The sequence below is a fragment of the Lipomyces tetrasporus genome, assembly GCF_029532465.1.
Source record: "Lipomyces tetrasporus strain NRRL Y-64009 chromosome Unknown POJ06scaffold_6, whole genome shotgun sequence".
Lineage (NCBI taxonomy): Eukaryota > Fungi > Ascomycota > Lipomycetes > Lipomycetales > Lipomycetaceae > Lipomyces > Lipomyces tetrasporus.
This window is the reverse complement of record NW_026611601.1, coordinates 1,259,888-1,276,212: the sequence shown is the minus strand read 5'-3', so window position 1 is coordinate 1,276,212 and position 16,325 is coordinate 1,259,888. Positions and strand designations below refer to the sequence as shown.

General features: G+C 48.7%; 10 protein-coding genes across 10 annotated transcripts; 4 read left to right on the top strand and 6 right to left on the bottom strand.

Annotated features, from left to right (window-relative positions):
• Positions 1-402: 402 nt before the first annotated feature.
• POJ06DRAFT_197866 (kinase-like domain-containing protein) lies at positions 403-1,702 on the top strand (the record flags this gene model as incomplete). Its single annotated transcript, XM_056185086.1, has 3 exons — positions 403-1,236; positions 1,294-1,526; positions 1,579-1,702. The coding sequence occupies 3 exons, from the start codon at positions 403-405 to the stop codon at positions 1,700-1,702; spliced, it is 1,191 nt and encodes a 396-aa protein (XP_056043480.1).
• A 319-nt stretch (positions 1,703-2,021) lies between these two features.
• POJ06DRAFT_238771 (uncharacterized protein) lies at positions 2,022-2,675 on the bottom strand (the record flags this gene model as incomplete). Its single annotated transcript, XM_056186007.1, has 4 exons — positions 2,022-2,169; positions 2,228-2,329; positions 2,471-2,554; positions 2,626-2,675. The coding sequence occupies 4 exons, from the start codon at positions 2,673-2,675 to the stop codon at positions 2,022-2,024; spliced, it is 384 nt and encodes a 127-aa protein (XP_056043479.1).
• A 523-nt stretch (positions 2,676-3,198) lies between these two features.
• Positions 3,199-3,965, bottom strand: POJ06DRAFT_282060 (scaffold protein Nfu/NifU N terminal-domain-containing protein; the record flags this gene model as incomplete). The annotated part of the gene is made up of 2 exons (XM_056189993.1): positions 3,199-3,915; positions 3,951-3,965. 2 exons carry the CDS (start codon positions 3,963-3,965, stop codon positions 3,199-3,201), a joined length of 732 nt encoding a protein of 243 aa, XP_056043478.1.
• A 452-nt stretch (positions 3,966-4,417) lies between these two features.
• On the bottom strand, positions 4,418-5,884 carry POJ06DRAFT_211334 (telomere stability and silencing-domain-containing protein). Its single transcript, XM_056185443.1, has 2 exons — positions 5,170-5,884; positions 4,418-5,091 (listed from the first exon to the last, which is right to left on the bottom strand). The coding sequence occupies exons 1-2, from the start codon at positions 5,580-5,582 to the stop codon at positions 4,674-4,676; spliced, it is 831 nt and encodes a 276-aa protein (XP_056043477.1). The 5' UTR covers positions 5,583-5,884; the 3' UTR covers positions 4,418-4,673.
• A 48-nt stretch (positions 5,885-5,932) lies between these two features.
• POJ06DRAFT_255224 (Plectin/S10) lies at positions 5,933-6,945 on the top strand. The gene is made up of 3 exons (XM_056187869.1): positions 5,933-6,128; positions 6,243-6,313; positions 6,376-6,945. Exons 1-3 carry the CDS (start codon positions 6,077-6,079, stop codon positions 6,577-6,579), a joined length of 327 nt encoding a protein of 108 aa, XP_056043476.1. The 5' UTR covers positions 5,933-6,076; the 3' UTR covers positions 6,580-6,945.
• Positions 6,946-8,099, bottom strand: POJ06DRAFT_255220 (uncharacterized protein). Its single transcript, XM_056187868.1, has one exon. The coding sequence runs from the start codon at positions 7,842-7,844 to the stop codon at positions 7,083-7,085; it is 762 nt and encodes a 253-aa protein (XP_056043475.1). The 5' UTR covers positions 7,845-8,099; the 3' UTR covers positions 6,946-7,082.
• Positions 8,100-8,597: 498 nt separating this feature from the next.
• POJ06DRAFT_122537 (PSP1 C-terminal conserved region-domain-containing protein) lies at positions 8,598-11,311 on the top strand. The gene is made up of 2 exons (XM_056184256.1): positions 8,598-10,859; positions 10,914-11,311. Exons 1-2 carry the CDS (start codon positions 8,842-8,844, stop codon positions 11,038-11,040), a joined length of 2,145 nt encoding a protein of 714 aa, XP_056043474.1. The 5' UTR covers positions 8,598-8,841; the 3' UTR covers positions 11,041-11,311.
• Positions 11,312-11,833: 522 nt separating this feature from the next.
• Positions 11,834-13,151, top strand: POJ06DRAFT_255217 (uncharacterized protein). The gene has a single exon (XM_056187867.1). The coding sequence runs from the start codon at positions 12,242-12,244 to the stop codon at positions 13,049-13,051; it is 810 nt and encodes a 269-aa protein (XP_056043473.1). The 5' UTR covers positions 11,834-12,241; the 3' UTR covers positions 13,052-13,151.
• POJ06DRAFT_255214 (P-loop containing nucleoside triphosphate hydrolase protein) lies at positions 13,152-14,591 on the bottom strand. The gene is made up of 6 exons (XM_056187866.1): positions 14,424-14,591; positions 14,224-14,295; positions 13,970-14,150; positions 13,712-13,881; positions 13,600-13,662; positions 13,152-13,553 (listed from the first exon to the last, which is right to left on the bottom strand). The coding sequence occupies exons 1-6, from the start codon at positions 14,456-14,458 to the stop codon at positions 13,496-13,498; spliced, it is 579 nt and encodes a 192-aa protein (XP_056043472.1). The 5' UTR covers positions 14,459-14,591; the 3' UTR covers positions 13,152-13,495.
• POJ06DRAFT_255210 (cupin-like domain-protein) lies at positions 14,592-16,314 on the bottom strand. Its single transcript, XM_056187865.1, has 5 exons — positions 15,950-16,314; positions 15,785-15,899; positions 15,518-15,720; positions 15,303-15,452; positions 14,592-15,253 (listed from the first exon to the last, which is right to left on the bottom strand). Exons 1-5 carry the CDS (start codon positions 16,092-16,094, stop codon positions 14,877-14,879), a joined length of 990 nt encoding a protein of 329 aa, XP_056043471.1. The 5' UTR covers positions 16,095-16,314; the 3' UTR covers positions 14,592-14,876.
• Positions 16,315-16,325: the final 11 nt, after the last annotated feature.

Genomic DNA, 16,325 nt, shown 5'->3' with positions numbered 1-16,325 from the left:
CTAGTGCGACGACTACCACAGGCGACCCAGGTGATAGCGCTAGACAACAGAAGGCTAGCACTATATTGGACGTGCTCACTGTGGGACGGGTTAACCGGACTGTGAACGTGCTAGCTGACGGACTGATCGTAACGAAGCGTGTAGCTCTCTTCAGAATCAGTCTGATCACGAGGGTATGATATTACGTTTAGTCGCATAGTAGAGTGTTGCACCTATTGGACGTGCAATGTGCGATTGCATTCTGGATCGATATTGGTTAGTTGTGTCGAATCGAATCGAAGTGATATGGTAGTCTTATGAAGTGATTAGATATTAGTATCTTGGATATCAGCTCACACGATGTCAATACCACCACTACTACGGAATCCGGGCGATAGTCTGAGTCCTTCGCCTCGGTTGAAAATGCTGTCACTGTCCATTCCAAATTCTCCCAACCTTGCTCCCGCAATATCTACAGACGACAGGGGGTTTCTTCAACCTATCGCAATCCCGACTAGACCATCATTTGCATCAGCTTCACCCTGCCCGACAGATGTATCCGAAGAGAAAGCATCCGTATATGGATCGAGCGTGCCTTCGCTTTACGATCTGCCGCCCGCAGAATCAGACAATCACATAGATGGTGAGCCCCGACCGCCGTCAGCACATAGCACCGACCAGCCCGTAATCTACCAAGATGTTCATGATTTGGATGAAGAAAGATGGGACAAAGCGGCAAGGAATGGAGAAATAATAGAAGTTGCAAAATTGGGTGAAGGAGCAAGCGGTAGCGTGACAAAATGCCGACTGGTACACGGCGCGACAGTCTTTGCATTGAAGACTATCCCAGCTAATCCAAACCCCGAAATTCAGAAACAGCTATTAAGAGAATTACTATACAACCGATCGTGTAATTCACCACACATTGTCAAATATTTCGGACGATTTGTAAATAGCCATAATGCGAGCATTTCGATCGCGATGGAGTACTGTGAAGGCGGGTCGCTGGACGCAATTTATCATCACGTATCTTCTCGCGGAGGTCGGATAGGTGAACGCGTGCTTGGCAAAATTGCTGAGGGCGTTCTAAGTGGCCTGTCGTATCTTCATGAGAGACGCATCATACATAGAGATATCAAGCCACAGAATATACTGCTGGACAAGAATGGCCAAGTCAAGTTGTGCGACTTTGGCGTGTCCGGCGAGGTCGTTAATTCTCTAGCGACAACATTCACAGGAACTTCATATTATATGGCTGTATATTCTCTTTCTCTAGTTCATGCTTTGGGCAATCTGCTAATTGGTTGAAAACAGCCGGAGAGAATCCAAGGACAACCTTACACGGTCACGTCCGATGTTTGGTCGCTCGGATTGACGTTAATGGAGGTTGCCCAGCACAGATTTCCTTTCCCACCTGAGGGCGAACCGCAATTGATGCCGATAGAGGTATTGACCTATATCGTGAATATGCCACCCCCTCGCTTACGAGACGAGCCTCATAATGGTATCACATGGAGTGAATCGTTCCATCACTTCTTAGCATGCTGGTAAGTTTCCTTGCTGCGGCGTATTGTTGTCAAGCGGTCTGACAGATTGTAGTCTCGAGAAAGATACAAAGAGACGAGCGAGTCCACGGCAAATGCTGAAGCATCCGTGGATAATAGGAATCTCAAGCAAGAAAGTTCCCATGGACAAATTCGTACAAGAGTGTTGGGCAAATTAGATAAGAAATGTTGTGTCTTGGGAGTATAATTTTATTTGTTATTTTGTATTAGAATGGGGACCTAATGATCGGGATTACTGTTAATGTGATTGGGGTCTTGAACAGTGTTATTGAACGAATTATTTCTGAAGTGACTCCGATGAATTTGCGAGTTAAGTAAATTCTCTGTGTCTATTGGAGTTCATGATTTAGCAGTTGCAGTCTCACCAAGGCGCAACCGATTGATATTAATCTATTGATACACATCCAAAACAAGCCAGATGCCAACCTTATTGTAACAACTACAAAAGCTATCTACCGACACTCAATCTGTTCTCGTCTATGCAGCTGTCGCCCGAGGCGCCATTGACAACCTTGTCGTGACTGAGCCGCCGGAGCCTGATGTGGAGCTGGAAATGGCGCCCATGATTGATTGCGCAGGGAAGAAGAGATCCATGTAGCAGACCATAAGACCAGCAAAGCTCATGCTGATTAGAACATGTTAGATTAGTAAGTAGGAATGACATGTGTCGGGGGAGCACGTACACGACCTTGAGCCATCCTGGCTGGGATGAATCGCTATTAGAGGCTTCTGTTTCGTTCAGCCAAGACTGTATTGTGATAAGAAGGGCAGACCAGCCAATTAATCTTTAAAGGTTGTTAGCGATCAAGACGTAGTGAATAGTATTCGGTCGCGAGTTCTAGAGTACGAAGGCGGATACACACTTATTTCTATTTTTGACGGGTTAGTTGGCAACACTACTATGATATCAAGTTGCATCTGCTTACCGCAAAAACATGGCAACCATGGGTAGCGTGGACGACATCATTGACGAGACATCTTCCCGAGACTTCAATTCCATAGGAACGTATCTAAGATACATGATATCAGCGTTAATTGTTCATCAGAGATCACAGATATAGACTAAAACGGGGGCGCTTACGGGACACAGAGATTGGCCCTCTTCTTAGCGTTCGATGAAGCCGACGACATATTGACTAGGTGAACTTGACAAATAGCTTGTAACCACCGAATACGTGCTGGCGTTGTGGTAATTTTGCTTGAGGATTGGATTGATCGGATTTATTCTCGCGGCTCGCGTATATACAGCACTAACGCTATTCATCGAAGTATGGGGGCCTCCGTGACCCACCCACAATCCACAACTACGAGCAGGCCGTACATCTCAATCCATCTAAGGTCATATGAACTAAACGTTTAATGTAAAGCAATGCAATTAATACTTGAAATATTTGAAATTAGTCGGTCCTCAACTAAAACAAAAATATTCTGATCCATACTGATTGCTCATCTGTAGACAATATATTATCTATCCTTCCTATGTACCATAAAACATAGATGTCCAATTCCGTAGACCCATCCGCTGTTTAACCTTATCCCAAATACTCGAATTTACATGACTGTCGGCAACGCAGACAGATAACCATTCAAAGATTAATAAAAGCATAGAAAATCACTATACTTCCAAACGAATGTGACAGCAATCGCAATAGATTTACAACCGTGGAGAATCGTCGTATCCTTTACCACCTGAAGGCGGAACTCTTCCCTTCTCCTTCTTCAGCTTCTCTTCGAACTTCTCAAACTCCCGCAAAGAAACCTCCTCCTCGGGATCAAGCACCTGCTCGATGCCAGTTACACCGTCAACATAATGCATCAGCATGGCCTCGATACCGTTCTTGAGCGTCACGGTAGAACTATCGCATGTTCGGCACGCCCCGCGGAGTTTCAACTGCACAATACCGGCGTCAGTCAAGCCTTTGTATTCGATATCGCCGCCGTCTTCTTGGATGGCCGGACGGATGCGAGTGTCGATGAGTTCCTTGATCATGCTGACTGTCTCGGAGTCTCCTTCCTGGGGCATGGTGTCCTCATTCATCGCCGTGTCCTCCAACAAAATCTTCGCTCCCGAACTTAAAAACTCAGTCAAAATCGAAAACACCTCGGGCTTGAGTATCGCCCACGAGACGAAAGGGTCCTTCTCAACGGTAATAAAGTCCGGGCCAAACATAACCGACCGAACCCCATCAATGGCAAACAACTTGCGCGCAAGCGGCGACGAGTGCGCCTCACGACCATTGACAAATTCGACGGTGCGTGCTCCTGGAGGTAATATGGTGGTCGAGGGAATGAACTTCAAGGCGTCTTGATTAGGTGTATTCGCAGTCTGAATGAACATCGTTCGCCGCTGAACGCCATTAAAGCCCACGAACTTGTTGCTACGGTTAGAGGCGGATGGCAACAGACTATTCTGAACGCCATAGCTGTTGCTCTTACTCGTGCTCATGTTGCGTCGGGAAATGGCGGTCGCAGACGCGCTGGCGAGCTGTGATGACAAATGCCGGGTGGATCCCGCGCGCAGCATCGTCGCCGCTTCGTGAGTAATTGCTCTAGCTCTGCAAGCCATCATTATTGCAAGGTGATCTCAGTATTGAAGAACTGCCAATGGAATTGGGATCCGCACTGGGGTGAGGCCAATGGTGTGCAAGTTATATGCGACGTCGGTAAAGATGCAGGGAAGATTAAGAGCGTTGGGTTCCGAGAGATGAAGTCATAGAGCCATCATTCTGACGCCAATTGTCGGACCGTCAAACCGGGTAACTCGGCAACGCCACGAGACAGGGCCTGATCTACATTGCCCCCGCGTACTAGGACCGATTCTGCTTGGAGGTCCCGATGTTCACATTGTTGTGGATTAGCACGCATTATTTTGTAGCGGGACTTTGATTGCAAAGTCGGTTCGTATATTGAGATGAAATTGATCGGCGATGCTGAGTACCCCGTAGATTAGCCCGATGCGCGCGGTTCTACCTCGTTCTCTTCAAAGCTGCGCGATCGAGTTCCACGAACTGAACAGCACCCTACATTTGCCCCTCGGCAGCATGACTGTTACCAACAGATTTGATTGCTGTAATTGCCATTATGAACATAACACCCGAAACGCCATAACCACAACCCTCCTGCGCCTTTTCACTTGGATGCACTCTTATCGTCGTCGGAATCATCACTGACATCATTGTCTACGTCCTCATCGAAAAATGAGGCAAACTTGGGCTCTCGCGATGCCGAAGAACTCGAACTCTCACCACTATCCGCACTGCCGACTACAAATTTCGGAGTATCCCCTTTTCCTTCTCCTTCGTCGTCCTCATCTTCCTCATCATCCGATGACGACAAAACAAACCTCTGCCCACCATACTTCACACTATCCTCCACAATTCGCTTCAAATCCTCGATCATCTCCTCGCTCTCCTCCAAAAACTCCACATCATCAAACCGTGCTTTGGAAGCGGGATCTTCCATCTCTATTATAGCCTTCAATCGCTCCCGTTTCTGCCGTGCGGCTTCCTTGATGCGCTGTGGTGCTGTCTCTAAATATATCGCCAGACTACAAGTAGATTAGCATGCTCCATCAGAAACCTACGAAAAGAAACAATAGGAAACTGAAAAGGAAAGGATAACATACTCTTTTGCTTGTCGAATACTGCGCATACGGCGGCCGTCGAGATTACGATAGTTATCCTGATCCTCGTCGTTTTTGACACCGCGTTTGCGACGGGCGGACATCCGTCCACCTTGTGCGCGGAGTTGTGAGCCGAACCCTCCTTTGCCGCCACGGAGGCGAGCCGTTACGCGAAGTAAGAAGTGCGACGTGTCCGATGGGACCAGTGCTGAGATAGGGAGTGTCGAGTCGGAGGGAAGGAGCCGTCCTGAATATTGCGTGAAATAAACATTCTCCGCCACAGTAGAGGGCAGAGACTCCGTTATTAACGAGAGCACGCCTGATAGTGGAGTTGATGATGGGACGGACGGAAGTGCAAACGGTCTTAGACCTGTAAATGTCGAGATGAAGACGTCTATTGTCGATGTTGACGCCATGACTAGAACCGAACAGGTGTTGCCTTTGCCTTTGCGATGCCAGTAAGTGATGAGTCCTATTCAGATTACTTCACGCCTAGCTTCAGGTCTAGCTATGACGACGGGATCAAGCCCCAAGCAATTTTGTCGAGCGTGGATCTGCTTATCGAAGTTGATCGATGTACGTCTATCGAGAGGAGTAGTTCATGATCTTGAGCAACGAGCTCCGGCATATGGGTTTGTCAGTGCATTTATGCCGTAATGCTTGCTACACTGCCAGTGCTGTGGGTTAGGGACGGGGATATATTTGGGCTGAGCCGCACACACCCTAAAGAAATAGGGCTTTCCTAAGGCAACAGCAGTCACGTCCAACAAGCTGCAAAATTGTCCGGGCAGGGATGGCTCTCCCTAACAAACCGCGCAACGCTGGCACATCTCGAATACTACGCCGAGTTAGTCCTACGTTCGTTACTCTCAACCACCGGCATTTTCGCATAGTCGTATAGTCCGCCAAAATGCTGATCCCTAAAGCCGACCGTCAGAAGATCCACACTTATCTGTTTAAGGGTATGTCGGTTGTTTTGTTGCAGAGCTGGCAATGGAGGTTGAGCTTGAAGGGGACCGACGACCTGAAATTGAGAAGGGAATATTGACCGAATGACACGCTGACGGATATAATAGAGGGTGTTGTTGTTGCGAAGAAGGATTATAACCAGCCAAAGCATGAGGAGATAGACACCAAGAACCTATACGTAAGTCGTCCTGATGTGTCTGCATGGACTGCATTGACCTCAATGGCTAACGACGAGCTCAGGTCATCAAGGCCCTTCAGTCGCTCGACTCCCGAGGATACGTCAAGACCCGCTTCTCGTGGCAATACTACTACTACTCGCTCACCGACGAGGGCATCGAATACCTCCGGGAATGGCTCCACTTGCCCGCTGAGATTGTCCCCGCTACACATAAGAAACAGGCTCGTCCTACTCCTGCTGCCGGCGGCCGACCACCAAGACGTTAGACTCTATCGACCAAAGGAAGAAGGAAGTGGTGCACGGGATCATAAAAGGAAAAAACTATGAATAATGGGAAAATTTCATAAACCTATAGGAAAATGTTAGTTCGGCGCACGTTCCGCTATACGTGGTTGGTTGTATAGTATAATGCAAGACAATATATGTATATTCATTTTTCGACATAACGGGGTCAGATGATGGCTCACTTGGTCGTGGGATTTTAGTAGCAGCTAATTCGGCTGTAACCGAACCGTGTTTCTGTTGGGATGAACTGACAAAACCCATAACTTGTATTTAGATACACTCAACGTATAGATCCATCTGGCAGGACATCTAAGCAAAGACCAAGGAATAAAAATTTGAAAAATATCAAATTCCGAATGCATGCATGGCTTCAATTTATAGATAGTACAAGATATCTTCGACTCCGAACCCGACCATTACTCCATCAATACCTAATCAGACCATAATCAAATTCAAAATGTCATAAGTTAATAATCTAGTATAACTAATCTTCCTCGATAATAGGGTCGTGGAACGTGAAAGTTGGCGACACGCCGCCGGTGGATTCCGAGTATTCTCGCCTGTGTGATGTGAACGGATTCTGATTTCTAAACTGGACCTTCTCGACTTCGTCGTTGGTCTCTGCAGCACCATCAAGCGAAGGCGGCAGCCGCGAGAAAGCGGCGGAAGGAGTGTAAGGTGAAAGTAATTCGTGATCATCGCAGCCTACAATGCGGCAGAATTCGATCCACATTCTGCTCGAGCTCTCGCCACCAGCGCAAAGAATCCGCTTGATCGAAAGTAAGAAGGCAATGTCGTCGAGTTTATCTCTTGGTGAGCGAAACAGCGGCAGGAGTTGCTTTCCGTAAACGTCATCACCGACCGAACCTTTGAGAAGGCTGAAAAATGACTCGTTGTAAGTCATGAGTGAGTCCATCTCAGAAGGCCTGTCCACGAAAGGTAGCAAGATCTGTGGCGGAACTTGCTGGAGTTTGACGCTTGACTGGCGTCGAGGAGCAGGACAGCTCGGGCTCTCAGGCCCCAACATGGAGCTGGGACTCAAGCTGGTCGGTGACGAAATCTGGGACAACCTCGACGCGTTGGAATCGACCTCGGAATATGTCGAGCCGGACGACGGCCGCTTGCTTGGAGAGTATGTGAATTGCAACATCGGACTCGGCTTGGTGACAGCGCCGCCGGAGTGAGAGCTGTTGGGAGGAGGCTGAAATACGTCTAACGACGAAAATCTCAGTGGCGCAGATGACATTGTATGAGTACTAATATGTATATTGTGGCAATTGGCTTGCGATATTGACTTATCCGACAAGAAGTGGTACAGCGTAGTAGTTTCCGTATAAGGTGACAATCGTGCGGAGATGGGGTGATATGTGATATCTAGGAGTAGATGTCGCGGATTAATGAGTTGAACATCGTGGTCGACATTTTTAATTGACAGCGGGCCGATCACTGCTTGTTCGATCCGATGACGACGACGTCACTGGGAAGAGGAGCAGCAAGTGGCGCACAACCCTAACCCCGGCCGTTAGTGAGTCCAGTAATCTCGCTAAGGCTATGCGGGGGTTAGGGTGAGTCAAAGTGCGGGGATGACCCGGGTGACGGACCCGCCGCACACTAATGCGCTCAGGCCTGACGGCGACACCGTGCGGCTCAATCCGGCCATAACTTCGCGGCGCGTGCCCCATACCCTCACTCGACCAAACTACTAGCTTTCTAACCATACTGACGATCGTGCTCGCGTGGGTCGCGTTACGCGATCAACGTGTTCATGCACGCAGAACAGGCGGCTTTTTGGCAGTCGCGATGTTGCGGCGCGGCTTGCCATTCGCACGTGGCAACTTGTTACTATAAGTCGCAGCAAGTTTGAACCTGGCACCAAGTCGACACCATGCGACATCACCGCCACAAATGCATACATGGTTGTGCACTTAAACCCTAATCACACTTGCACATTAAGACTGTGTCATAACCATGCAGTTCAACGTTACCCATAGCGGAATGTCACACGACCCCCGCTCGCAGTGTGACCTTTCCAGACGTCATCGATTATTTGGCGTACTTTTATGTCCTCGTCCACTGAGCCGCTGTTTGCTGCGGGCCCCTTCTCTCCAACCATCTACATCCTTGTTCTGTTCGTGCGCCAGCTTTTCGACACCTATCATCTGCTCTGCGCATATCCAGCTCTTCGACGCATATTTATATACGAAAAAAAATTCTTATATCTTTAGACTCTGTCCGTCCGCATTATGATGGCTCAGCCTGTCGTCCGACACTCGCGATCCCGGCCGTCTTCGCCCGCATACGAGTCTGCCGACGCCATGCTAGACTACAAAGCTCCTGCGCCATCTTCGTCCTCACCAGCACGTTCTGCTTCATCTGCTCACAGTCAGTCGCATGAATCGCCTCGGTCTATCGCTCCTGGCCCGATCGGTTCGTCGCGGCTGCATCAGAGATCGTCATCTAGTGATCCGTTCTCTAACTCGGCCGCGAAGAGCACAAGTCCGGCACGCGGCCAGCTGTCGTCGTCCATTTTCCCGGCATCCGGACATCATGAAGACTCTTCATCTTCCGAGAACGACGACGACTTCACGTTCACCATCGACCAGCCGCTCCGCGGTGCCGGCGGCGTCAGCGCTATGTCCTCGCGCCGGCCATCCTACGCCGCCGAATTCTCATCCCGGCCGCGGGGTGGACTAAATGTTAACCTGCTCGCGCCAACAACCTCCCATCCGGCCGTACCGACAATCGACACCGATCGCTGGTTCAACGGGCTCTCCTTGTCCAACGAAAGATCCGCTGTCCCCCAGTGGAGCAACATTTGGCATGACAACGCATCTTTGCCGCAAACCGCACGACGTACATCTCAGTCTCCGTCTTCCCGCGGTTCGATCGGCGACAGCCCTGCCACCGGCGCGCATCAGCAGCAAGGCGGTCTGCCGGTCAGCATTTCGCCGTATCCCAACTACAATCGCGCGTATCGAAGTCTGAGCTTCTCGCAGGGCGATGTAGGTTCACACTCTCGTGGCCTCAGTGGCCAGGTACATCCATCTGTTTTGCGCGAGGACATTGCAGAGGACAATGCTGTCTTTGACGATGAGGACGATCACCTTCCGAGCAACTTCGATGGCTACAAAAAACAGCATCAACAGGCGCGCCGATACGATCCCCTCGGAGCCGCGACCGAAGCTATCAAGAGACTGTCCGTGTCGTCTGGTCTTGAGCGCCCGCCAAGTGGCACTCCAGGGAACAGTCTCTGGTCCGACAGCAATCAGATGCGCAGGTACTCCCTCGACAACAGCAATTATCAGCAGCCTTCTTTGCCTACGTACACGAACGGCAACGGCATTCCGCACATCGGAAATGCCAGTAGTGGAGTTCGCAGCGGATCTGCGTTAAGCAATGGCAGCAACAGCCTTCCACGTCCGTCCAATGCTGGGTCCAGTGGCGTTAATGCAAACGGCGTCGGGTATACGAATGGTAGTGCTCTCCCGCCCCCGGGCACAGCGATTAACTTCAAGGACTACTATAAGCCTGGCTTTACTTCTGGTGCCATAATGCATATCGACAACGCGGCGACGGGATTTGGACCGCTCAATCCAATCAACGGACTGAATGCGATCAACAGCTTAGGTATTCCCAAGCCGAGCAGCCAAAATCTCGATCCGAACGAGCCGCCGGAAGAGGTTGACTTATCGATGGACTATCCTACGGCTTGCCGTCTATTCGCTCCGTACTTTGACATGCCCCGATATAGTGCCAATCAACGGTACCACGACATTGCGGCCCATGGGACAGCGAATGGTTCGGTCATGAAGACCTGGAACCTTCCATATCCGATGACGCAGCGACTCTACTGCGTCGAATTCAAGGCTGGCAGGATCGACGTGTTTTACATTGCAGAGGGGTCGAACTTGGACGTTAAACCTGGTGACGTCGTCATCGTTGACGCTGATAGAGGCCGCGACCTGGGACGGGTGACGCATGTCAACATCTCGGTAGAGACTGCACACGAAATAAAAATACAGCAGCACAAAGAGCAGCAGTTTGCTTTGCAGCAGAACGGTGGGGAGGCACCCGGTCAGGGTGAGAGTGGGCCTAACCCGATGACGCTGCAACCAAAGCAAATCATCCGTTTCGCACAACCAATGGAAATACAGCAGCTCGCTAAAAAGAAGAACGACGAAGATCGTGCACTAGAGATTTGCATGCAAAAAGTAGAAGAAAGAGGAATGGTCATGCATGTTCTAGACAGTGAATATCAATGGTGCGTTCCAATTCTTCCTGTGATGTTCCATACTAACATTACAATTTATTACAGGGACCGGCGTAAACTTACATTCTTTTACAGCGCGCCCCGTCGCATTGACTTCCGCGAGCTCGTCCGCGACTTGTTCCGCGTTTACAAGACACGCATCTGGATGTGTGCTGTCGTTCAGCAGCAGTAGCTTGATTATCGCGTGCGTACATAGAAATTCAGGTATAATGGGTTCTGGTTGTGTAAAAAGATATTGGGCTTCTCGTTATTGGTTTTGTTATTTGGGATCGGGTTGTTTTATATTCTCTTTTTTCTATACGCACTTCGTTTCCGCAACGGTAAAGAAAAATGTGTATTTTAGGCTAGAGATTGTATTGGGTCTGCTTACGGATTAAGTTTATTTGTTTTGGCATCCTTTTTCTCGTTGTTACAATGGGATAGTTGTCATTCGTGATATGAGTTAGGAGGTGGATTTGTGTATACGCGTGCGGGTGGTGTAATTTCTAATGCGTGGTGTATATCATTTCTCTTCTTTCAATCATTCTCTTTTGCAAAAACCCTCCTTTCGTTTTCATACTCTACCTGCGTGATGGTCTATCGATTCATCGTCGTTCATTAAAGTGTTATACAAAATTGGGCTGCTTACACGGTGTTTGCTTGTTCTACGTCAGTTTGTTTGTCACGGATATTTCTTAGTATCATTTGAGTGATGGAATGTGCAGGATGAGAGAATGGGCATGCGAGTAGTGAAGGCGGCGCTTTTATGTCTATACAGATTGGTTTTTGTTCTTGTCTTTATAGTGTTGTTAGATCAAGTTGTTAATCGGATATATGTATATATGGTATTTGGATAGTCCTCATTAGGGCGGCGTAGACATGGAGCGAAAAGCGAAATACCGGAATCACAGTGTGGTAGCTTGACGATTATATGCTAATGTAGTAGGGATCAAAAAAGCCGGCAATGTTTTGTCCCCAAACCCGATGTCCCATCAAATAAAAAGAGACCTGCACGCCTGACAAGCCACGCCAGGCGAGAAACTGAGGCGTCGGAGTAACCCTAACCCCAGACTAAATTTTCCAGATCTTGAATGCTGCTTTGCTTGAGTTTGTGGGTTTTGGAACAAGCCAAGACGGAGCCGTTAGGTAAGGACATAGTGCAAAAGAGGAGGTATAACACGTTGCTATCGGCTATTGGCACAGAATATTGCCAAATCCGGTAAGGTTTTGTTTTCTTCACCGTGGGTTGTTCTTATAAGCTTGACCATTCCGACCCAGCGGCCCATCGATCGGGGGATCTTTCAGCTTTCGCTTAACCTTTTCTCAGAGCCATCTGATTCGCGAAGCATCATTAAGTCCGCATTTTTCTGCCGGTTGGTTTTATTTTTGTCGCAATGTCACAAGCAGAGGTAGCGGGGCCGACGTCGTCAGGATCAGGCAAACTGTCCAAACGCAAACAGCGGGCAGCACAATTTCGCGACGCAGTAAAAAAAGGCGAAACTTTCAGCACCAAAAAGACAAAGACACTGTCGGAAGCTGAATATGTGGCGTTGAAGGCGGAGAAGGAGGCGAATAAACTGGCCAAACTTGCCGAGTCGCAACAACGGGCGCAGGCGGCTCTGGCGAGCAAAAAGGCGAGAGAGGAAGAGGAAAGCAAGAAACGGAAGGCTGGTGATGATGAGACGCCGGTCGAGAATACGAAGCAGGATGGTGATGGAGAGAAACTGGCGCGGAAACGGCAAAAGAAAGAGGCGAGCGAGAAGGTGCAAGGTCCCCGATTTATTCTGTTTGTCGGGAACTTACCGTATGCTGCCACACAAGCCACATTGCAGACACATTTAAGTGCTAGTAAACCGGACGTCATTCGCATTCCGACGGATAAAAATACACAGAAAGTCAAAGGCTTTGCGTTTGCGGAGTTCATGGGCCAAGATGCGTCGAAGCGCATGAAAGCTTGCCTCCGGTTGCATCATACCGAATACGAAGGACGCAGGATAAATGTCGAGTTAACAGCCGGAGGTGGCGGCAAAGGTACCAGTCGGAAGCAAAAGTTGAAGGAAAAAAATGAAAAGCTGGAGGCTGAACGACGCGAATTGCAGGAGGCTAAGGTTGCGAAGGAAAGAGCTAAGGTTGGGGCGAACAGTGCAGACGAACGAAGTGCTGGAGCATTCATCCATCCGTCACGACTGGCAAGAGTGCAATAATTATTTTATGTACGACATGAGCATGCATTGTTTGGGTTACTGGTTATGGGTTCCGGGATAAAAAAGCACATTTGAATATGTAAATGCATTTCTTAATACATCTCATTGATTAACCTTTACATACAAGTGCACTACACACAACTTACAATATACAGAAAGCGCCAACACAACAATAACGTGTGATAAAAAACTCGCCGACAAGCAGATCCATATTAAGTACCCAAAACGCAATGTCTAGCGAAAGAAATGTTCAGCACTGAGCGAACTAAATTACTGTAGTATATGTGTAAACCAAATCCAGATTCGAAGAGCGTATCCCAAACACTATGACGGGCAGCAAACAGTGATGGCCAGAGAAATCGAAACCCGGGCGCATCGTCTATCGGATTCTGCATCCTTAGTTTGAATAAATAGATGTGTGTGGACTATATCCATTGTTGTGATTTACAAGATGGTGCACTTTTTCTGCTTCTTCGGAATCGGCTTCGGTGCAAGGACGGCCCTGTTATTGTTAGGCCCGTCTGGAGAAAATCGCCAGGCAGACTCACTTTATAGCTTCATCAAAAACGTTTTTCAATCCCTTCTGAGTCAATGCTGAGCATTCTAGATATCTACGAAAATCGCGTTAGCAAATTCCATTGTGTATTCGGAACCACTCACTTTACGGCGTGGATGTCTTTGGCCATTTGCAGTCCCTGTGGGTATGTTATAGGCGCCATGCGCTTCTCTCGTAGCTTATCCACGACTTCTTTGTTTTCTCGCAAATCCAACTTCGTGCCGACAAGAATTACTGGAGTATTCGGGGCGTGATGGGATATTTCAGGGTACCACTAATAGGGCATATTAGTCTCGTTGCTCCGGCTGTCGAGATCCGTACCCGCTGATCTCGCAGTCGTAGAAACTAACGACACAACTCACCTTCGTGCGCACGTTTTCAAATGACGGTGGGCTGACGAGCGAGAAGCAAATCAAGAAGACACCAGTTTGGGGGTATGACAGCGGCCGCAAACGGTCGTAGTCCTCCTGACCGGCTGTATCCCACAGACCAAGGCTTATTGGTTTTGAATCTACCATGACATTTGCCGAATAATTGTCAAACCTGTATACATGCCCGAATCTGTCAGCTCGAGCATATTCAACCTGTGCGTGAAGGTAGTGGTAGCACAACATACACTGTTGGTATATATTCCCCTGGAAACGCATTCGTCGTGTAGCTTATAAGCAGGCATGTTTTGCCAACGGCACTGTATCAAAGACACTACCTGTTAGTATTCTGAAGTAATGTAAACGAAGCATTGTTCGAAGAACCAGTCGCAGCATTCTGCTGGAATCACCTGACAAGAACGATTGGTGGTGGAATCGAAATACGTACCCATCGCCGGTGACGACACATTTGATGCTCTGCATACTCTCTATTTGTCGGTCACCTCTAGTATATTCTGTCGTAACCTTTTCTTCTCGCGCTTAATTTTCCTGTTTGAATGGGATATCTGATATGGCAGCGGCTTATGGTTGGTGATTCCAGAGGGCCTGACAAATTGGCACTTGCGGTTTTAGCTTTCTTTACTCCTTGCATGCGCCGCGTGGGACCTGATGCCGGGATACGCACGTTCATTGTGTGTTCTCCGTACCAATCCTCTTCATGTCTGCCCACAGTATTAATATGGCTAAACAATCATAATTGCACGATTGGACGAATTCGTTCCATGAACGTTATAGGGCTGCATATCCAGATTCCAAATACATCCACTATACTTTTTTGCAATTGACCTTTTAATCTTACATCACAGAATTATTCACAACTATGCGTATACATATTCAACGTCTACATATTGCCGTCTTTAACGCAGTCCTTGATATCGGCGTCTTTTTCAACGCCAGCAAGCGAGTTCGAGATACTCCGTACAAAGTTTGCAAACGGCCATAGCGGTCCAGTGAAGTCCATATCATACCAATAATTCACGCTGCAGCAAAGGCCATCAGCGTCCGAAACTTGGGATACCTTGTGGAACCAGAGCGCTGGCAAGTAGAGAATATCTCCGGGATTCAAAACTACTTCTATCACGCGCACCTTAGATTGCCAGAAGTCTGTCGATTCGATCGCGTCCGGATCTAACGTCGGCCAGGGCTGGCTTTCGGTCCCGATAATCAACTCGAACCCGTCGGATAATTTATTGTAGGTTGCCTTCTTCAGCATTGATTCTTGCACAAGTTAGCGGCAGGAAAGGGTAACAAATAGCGTGAATAGTACCCTTCACGCAGATATGTTCAGCTGGAGATATAAGCTTGAACACTTTCTGACCTAGGACCTGGACGTGGAGGTTCTCGTACGGGTCCTTATGAAGACTTGTCGTACTTCTACTGCTGCCTATCCACAAGTTCACCGCTTCAGGCTTCGAGTCTACTTGCGGTTAGAACTTATCATGCGGCGCCCTGATCAACGAAGATAAGCAAATAATGGCGTACTTAATGCTTCTGTAGCCCAGGGAATGTCCATCTCAACGTCGTCCACCAATTGCGGAAACTCAGTCGGCATGTTATTGTTCTGCGACTGCATATAGCAGACCGTATCACCATCGGAATCAAGCAATTTGTCCATGAACTCGGAGAAGGGAAGATTCGAAGTATGCGGCTGGACGAACAAGTTGCCAAGCGGCGCGTCCGCGTTCCTGCAAGTCTGCTAGTATCACTAGAGCCCAGACAGTAACTGGGAAAAAATTCAAACAATCTCACCCTAGTGGCGTTTCGGCAACACTGACGGTGGTGTGTTTGAGACTTTCCAGAAGGTATTTTCTCGACCATCGCCGGCCAGAAGTTGCATCGATGGCCGGCCATTCTAATGCTGCAGCTGCTCAGAACGTCAGCACTGGTCTGTGTCTATTCACTGGCACAACAAACCTCTGTAAATAACCGGAAAATTGGTATGAACTTGTCGCAGGAATTCGAGCGCGCTCGGCTGTGTTGCCTGGGAGGGCACGAAGGACGGCGTGAGATCATGCTGGAGCTCGAGCAGGTCGCTGAGAATGGCCTCGAGTGCCTGCATGTTTGCATGGCAGGCACGCTGCCACAGACAAGTCGAGACGCGCTTTCGACTTGGTGAGCGATCTTACGTGTGTAAGTTTGAAGTATCTGATGTAGACCCTTCATGTCGAGCCGATGTGTACAGCCTCAGCTGCGCCTCAGGCAGCCTCGAATCGTTTAGCGAGCACCGCCTCACGATGGTCGCCCTGTGGGCCCTTGCGACTTTCAGCTGCCAACTAAATATATCACCGGC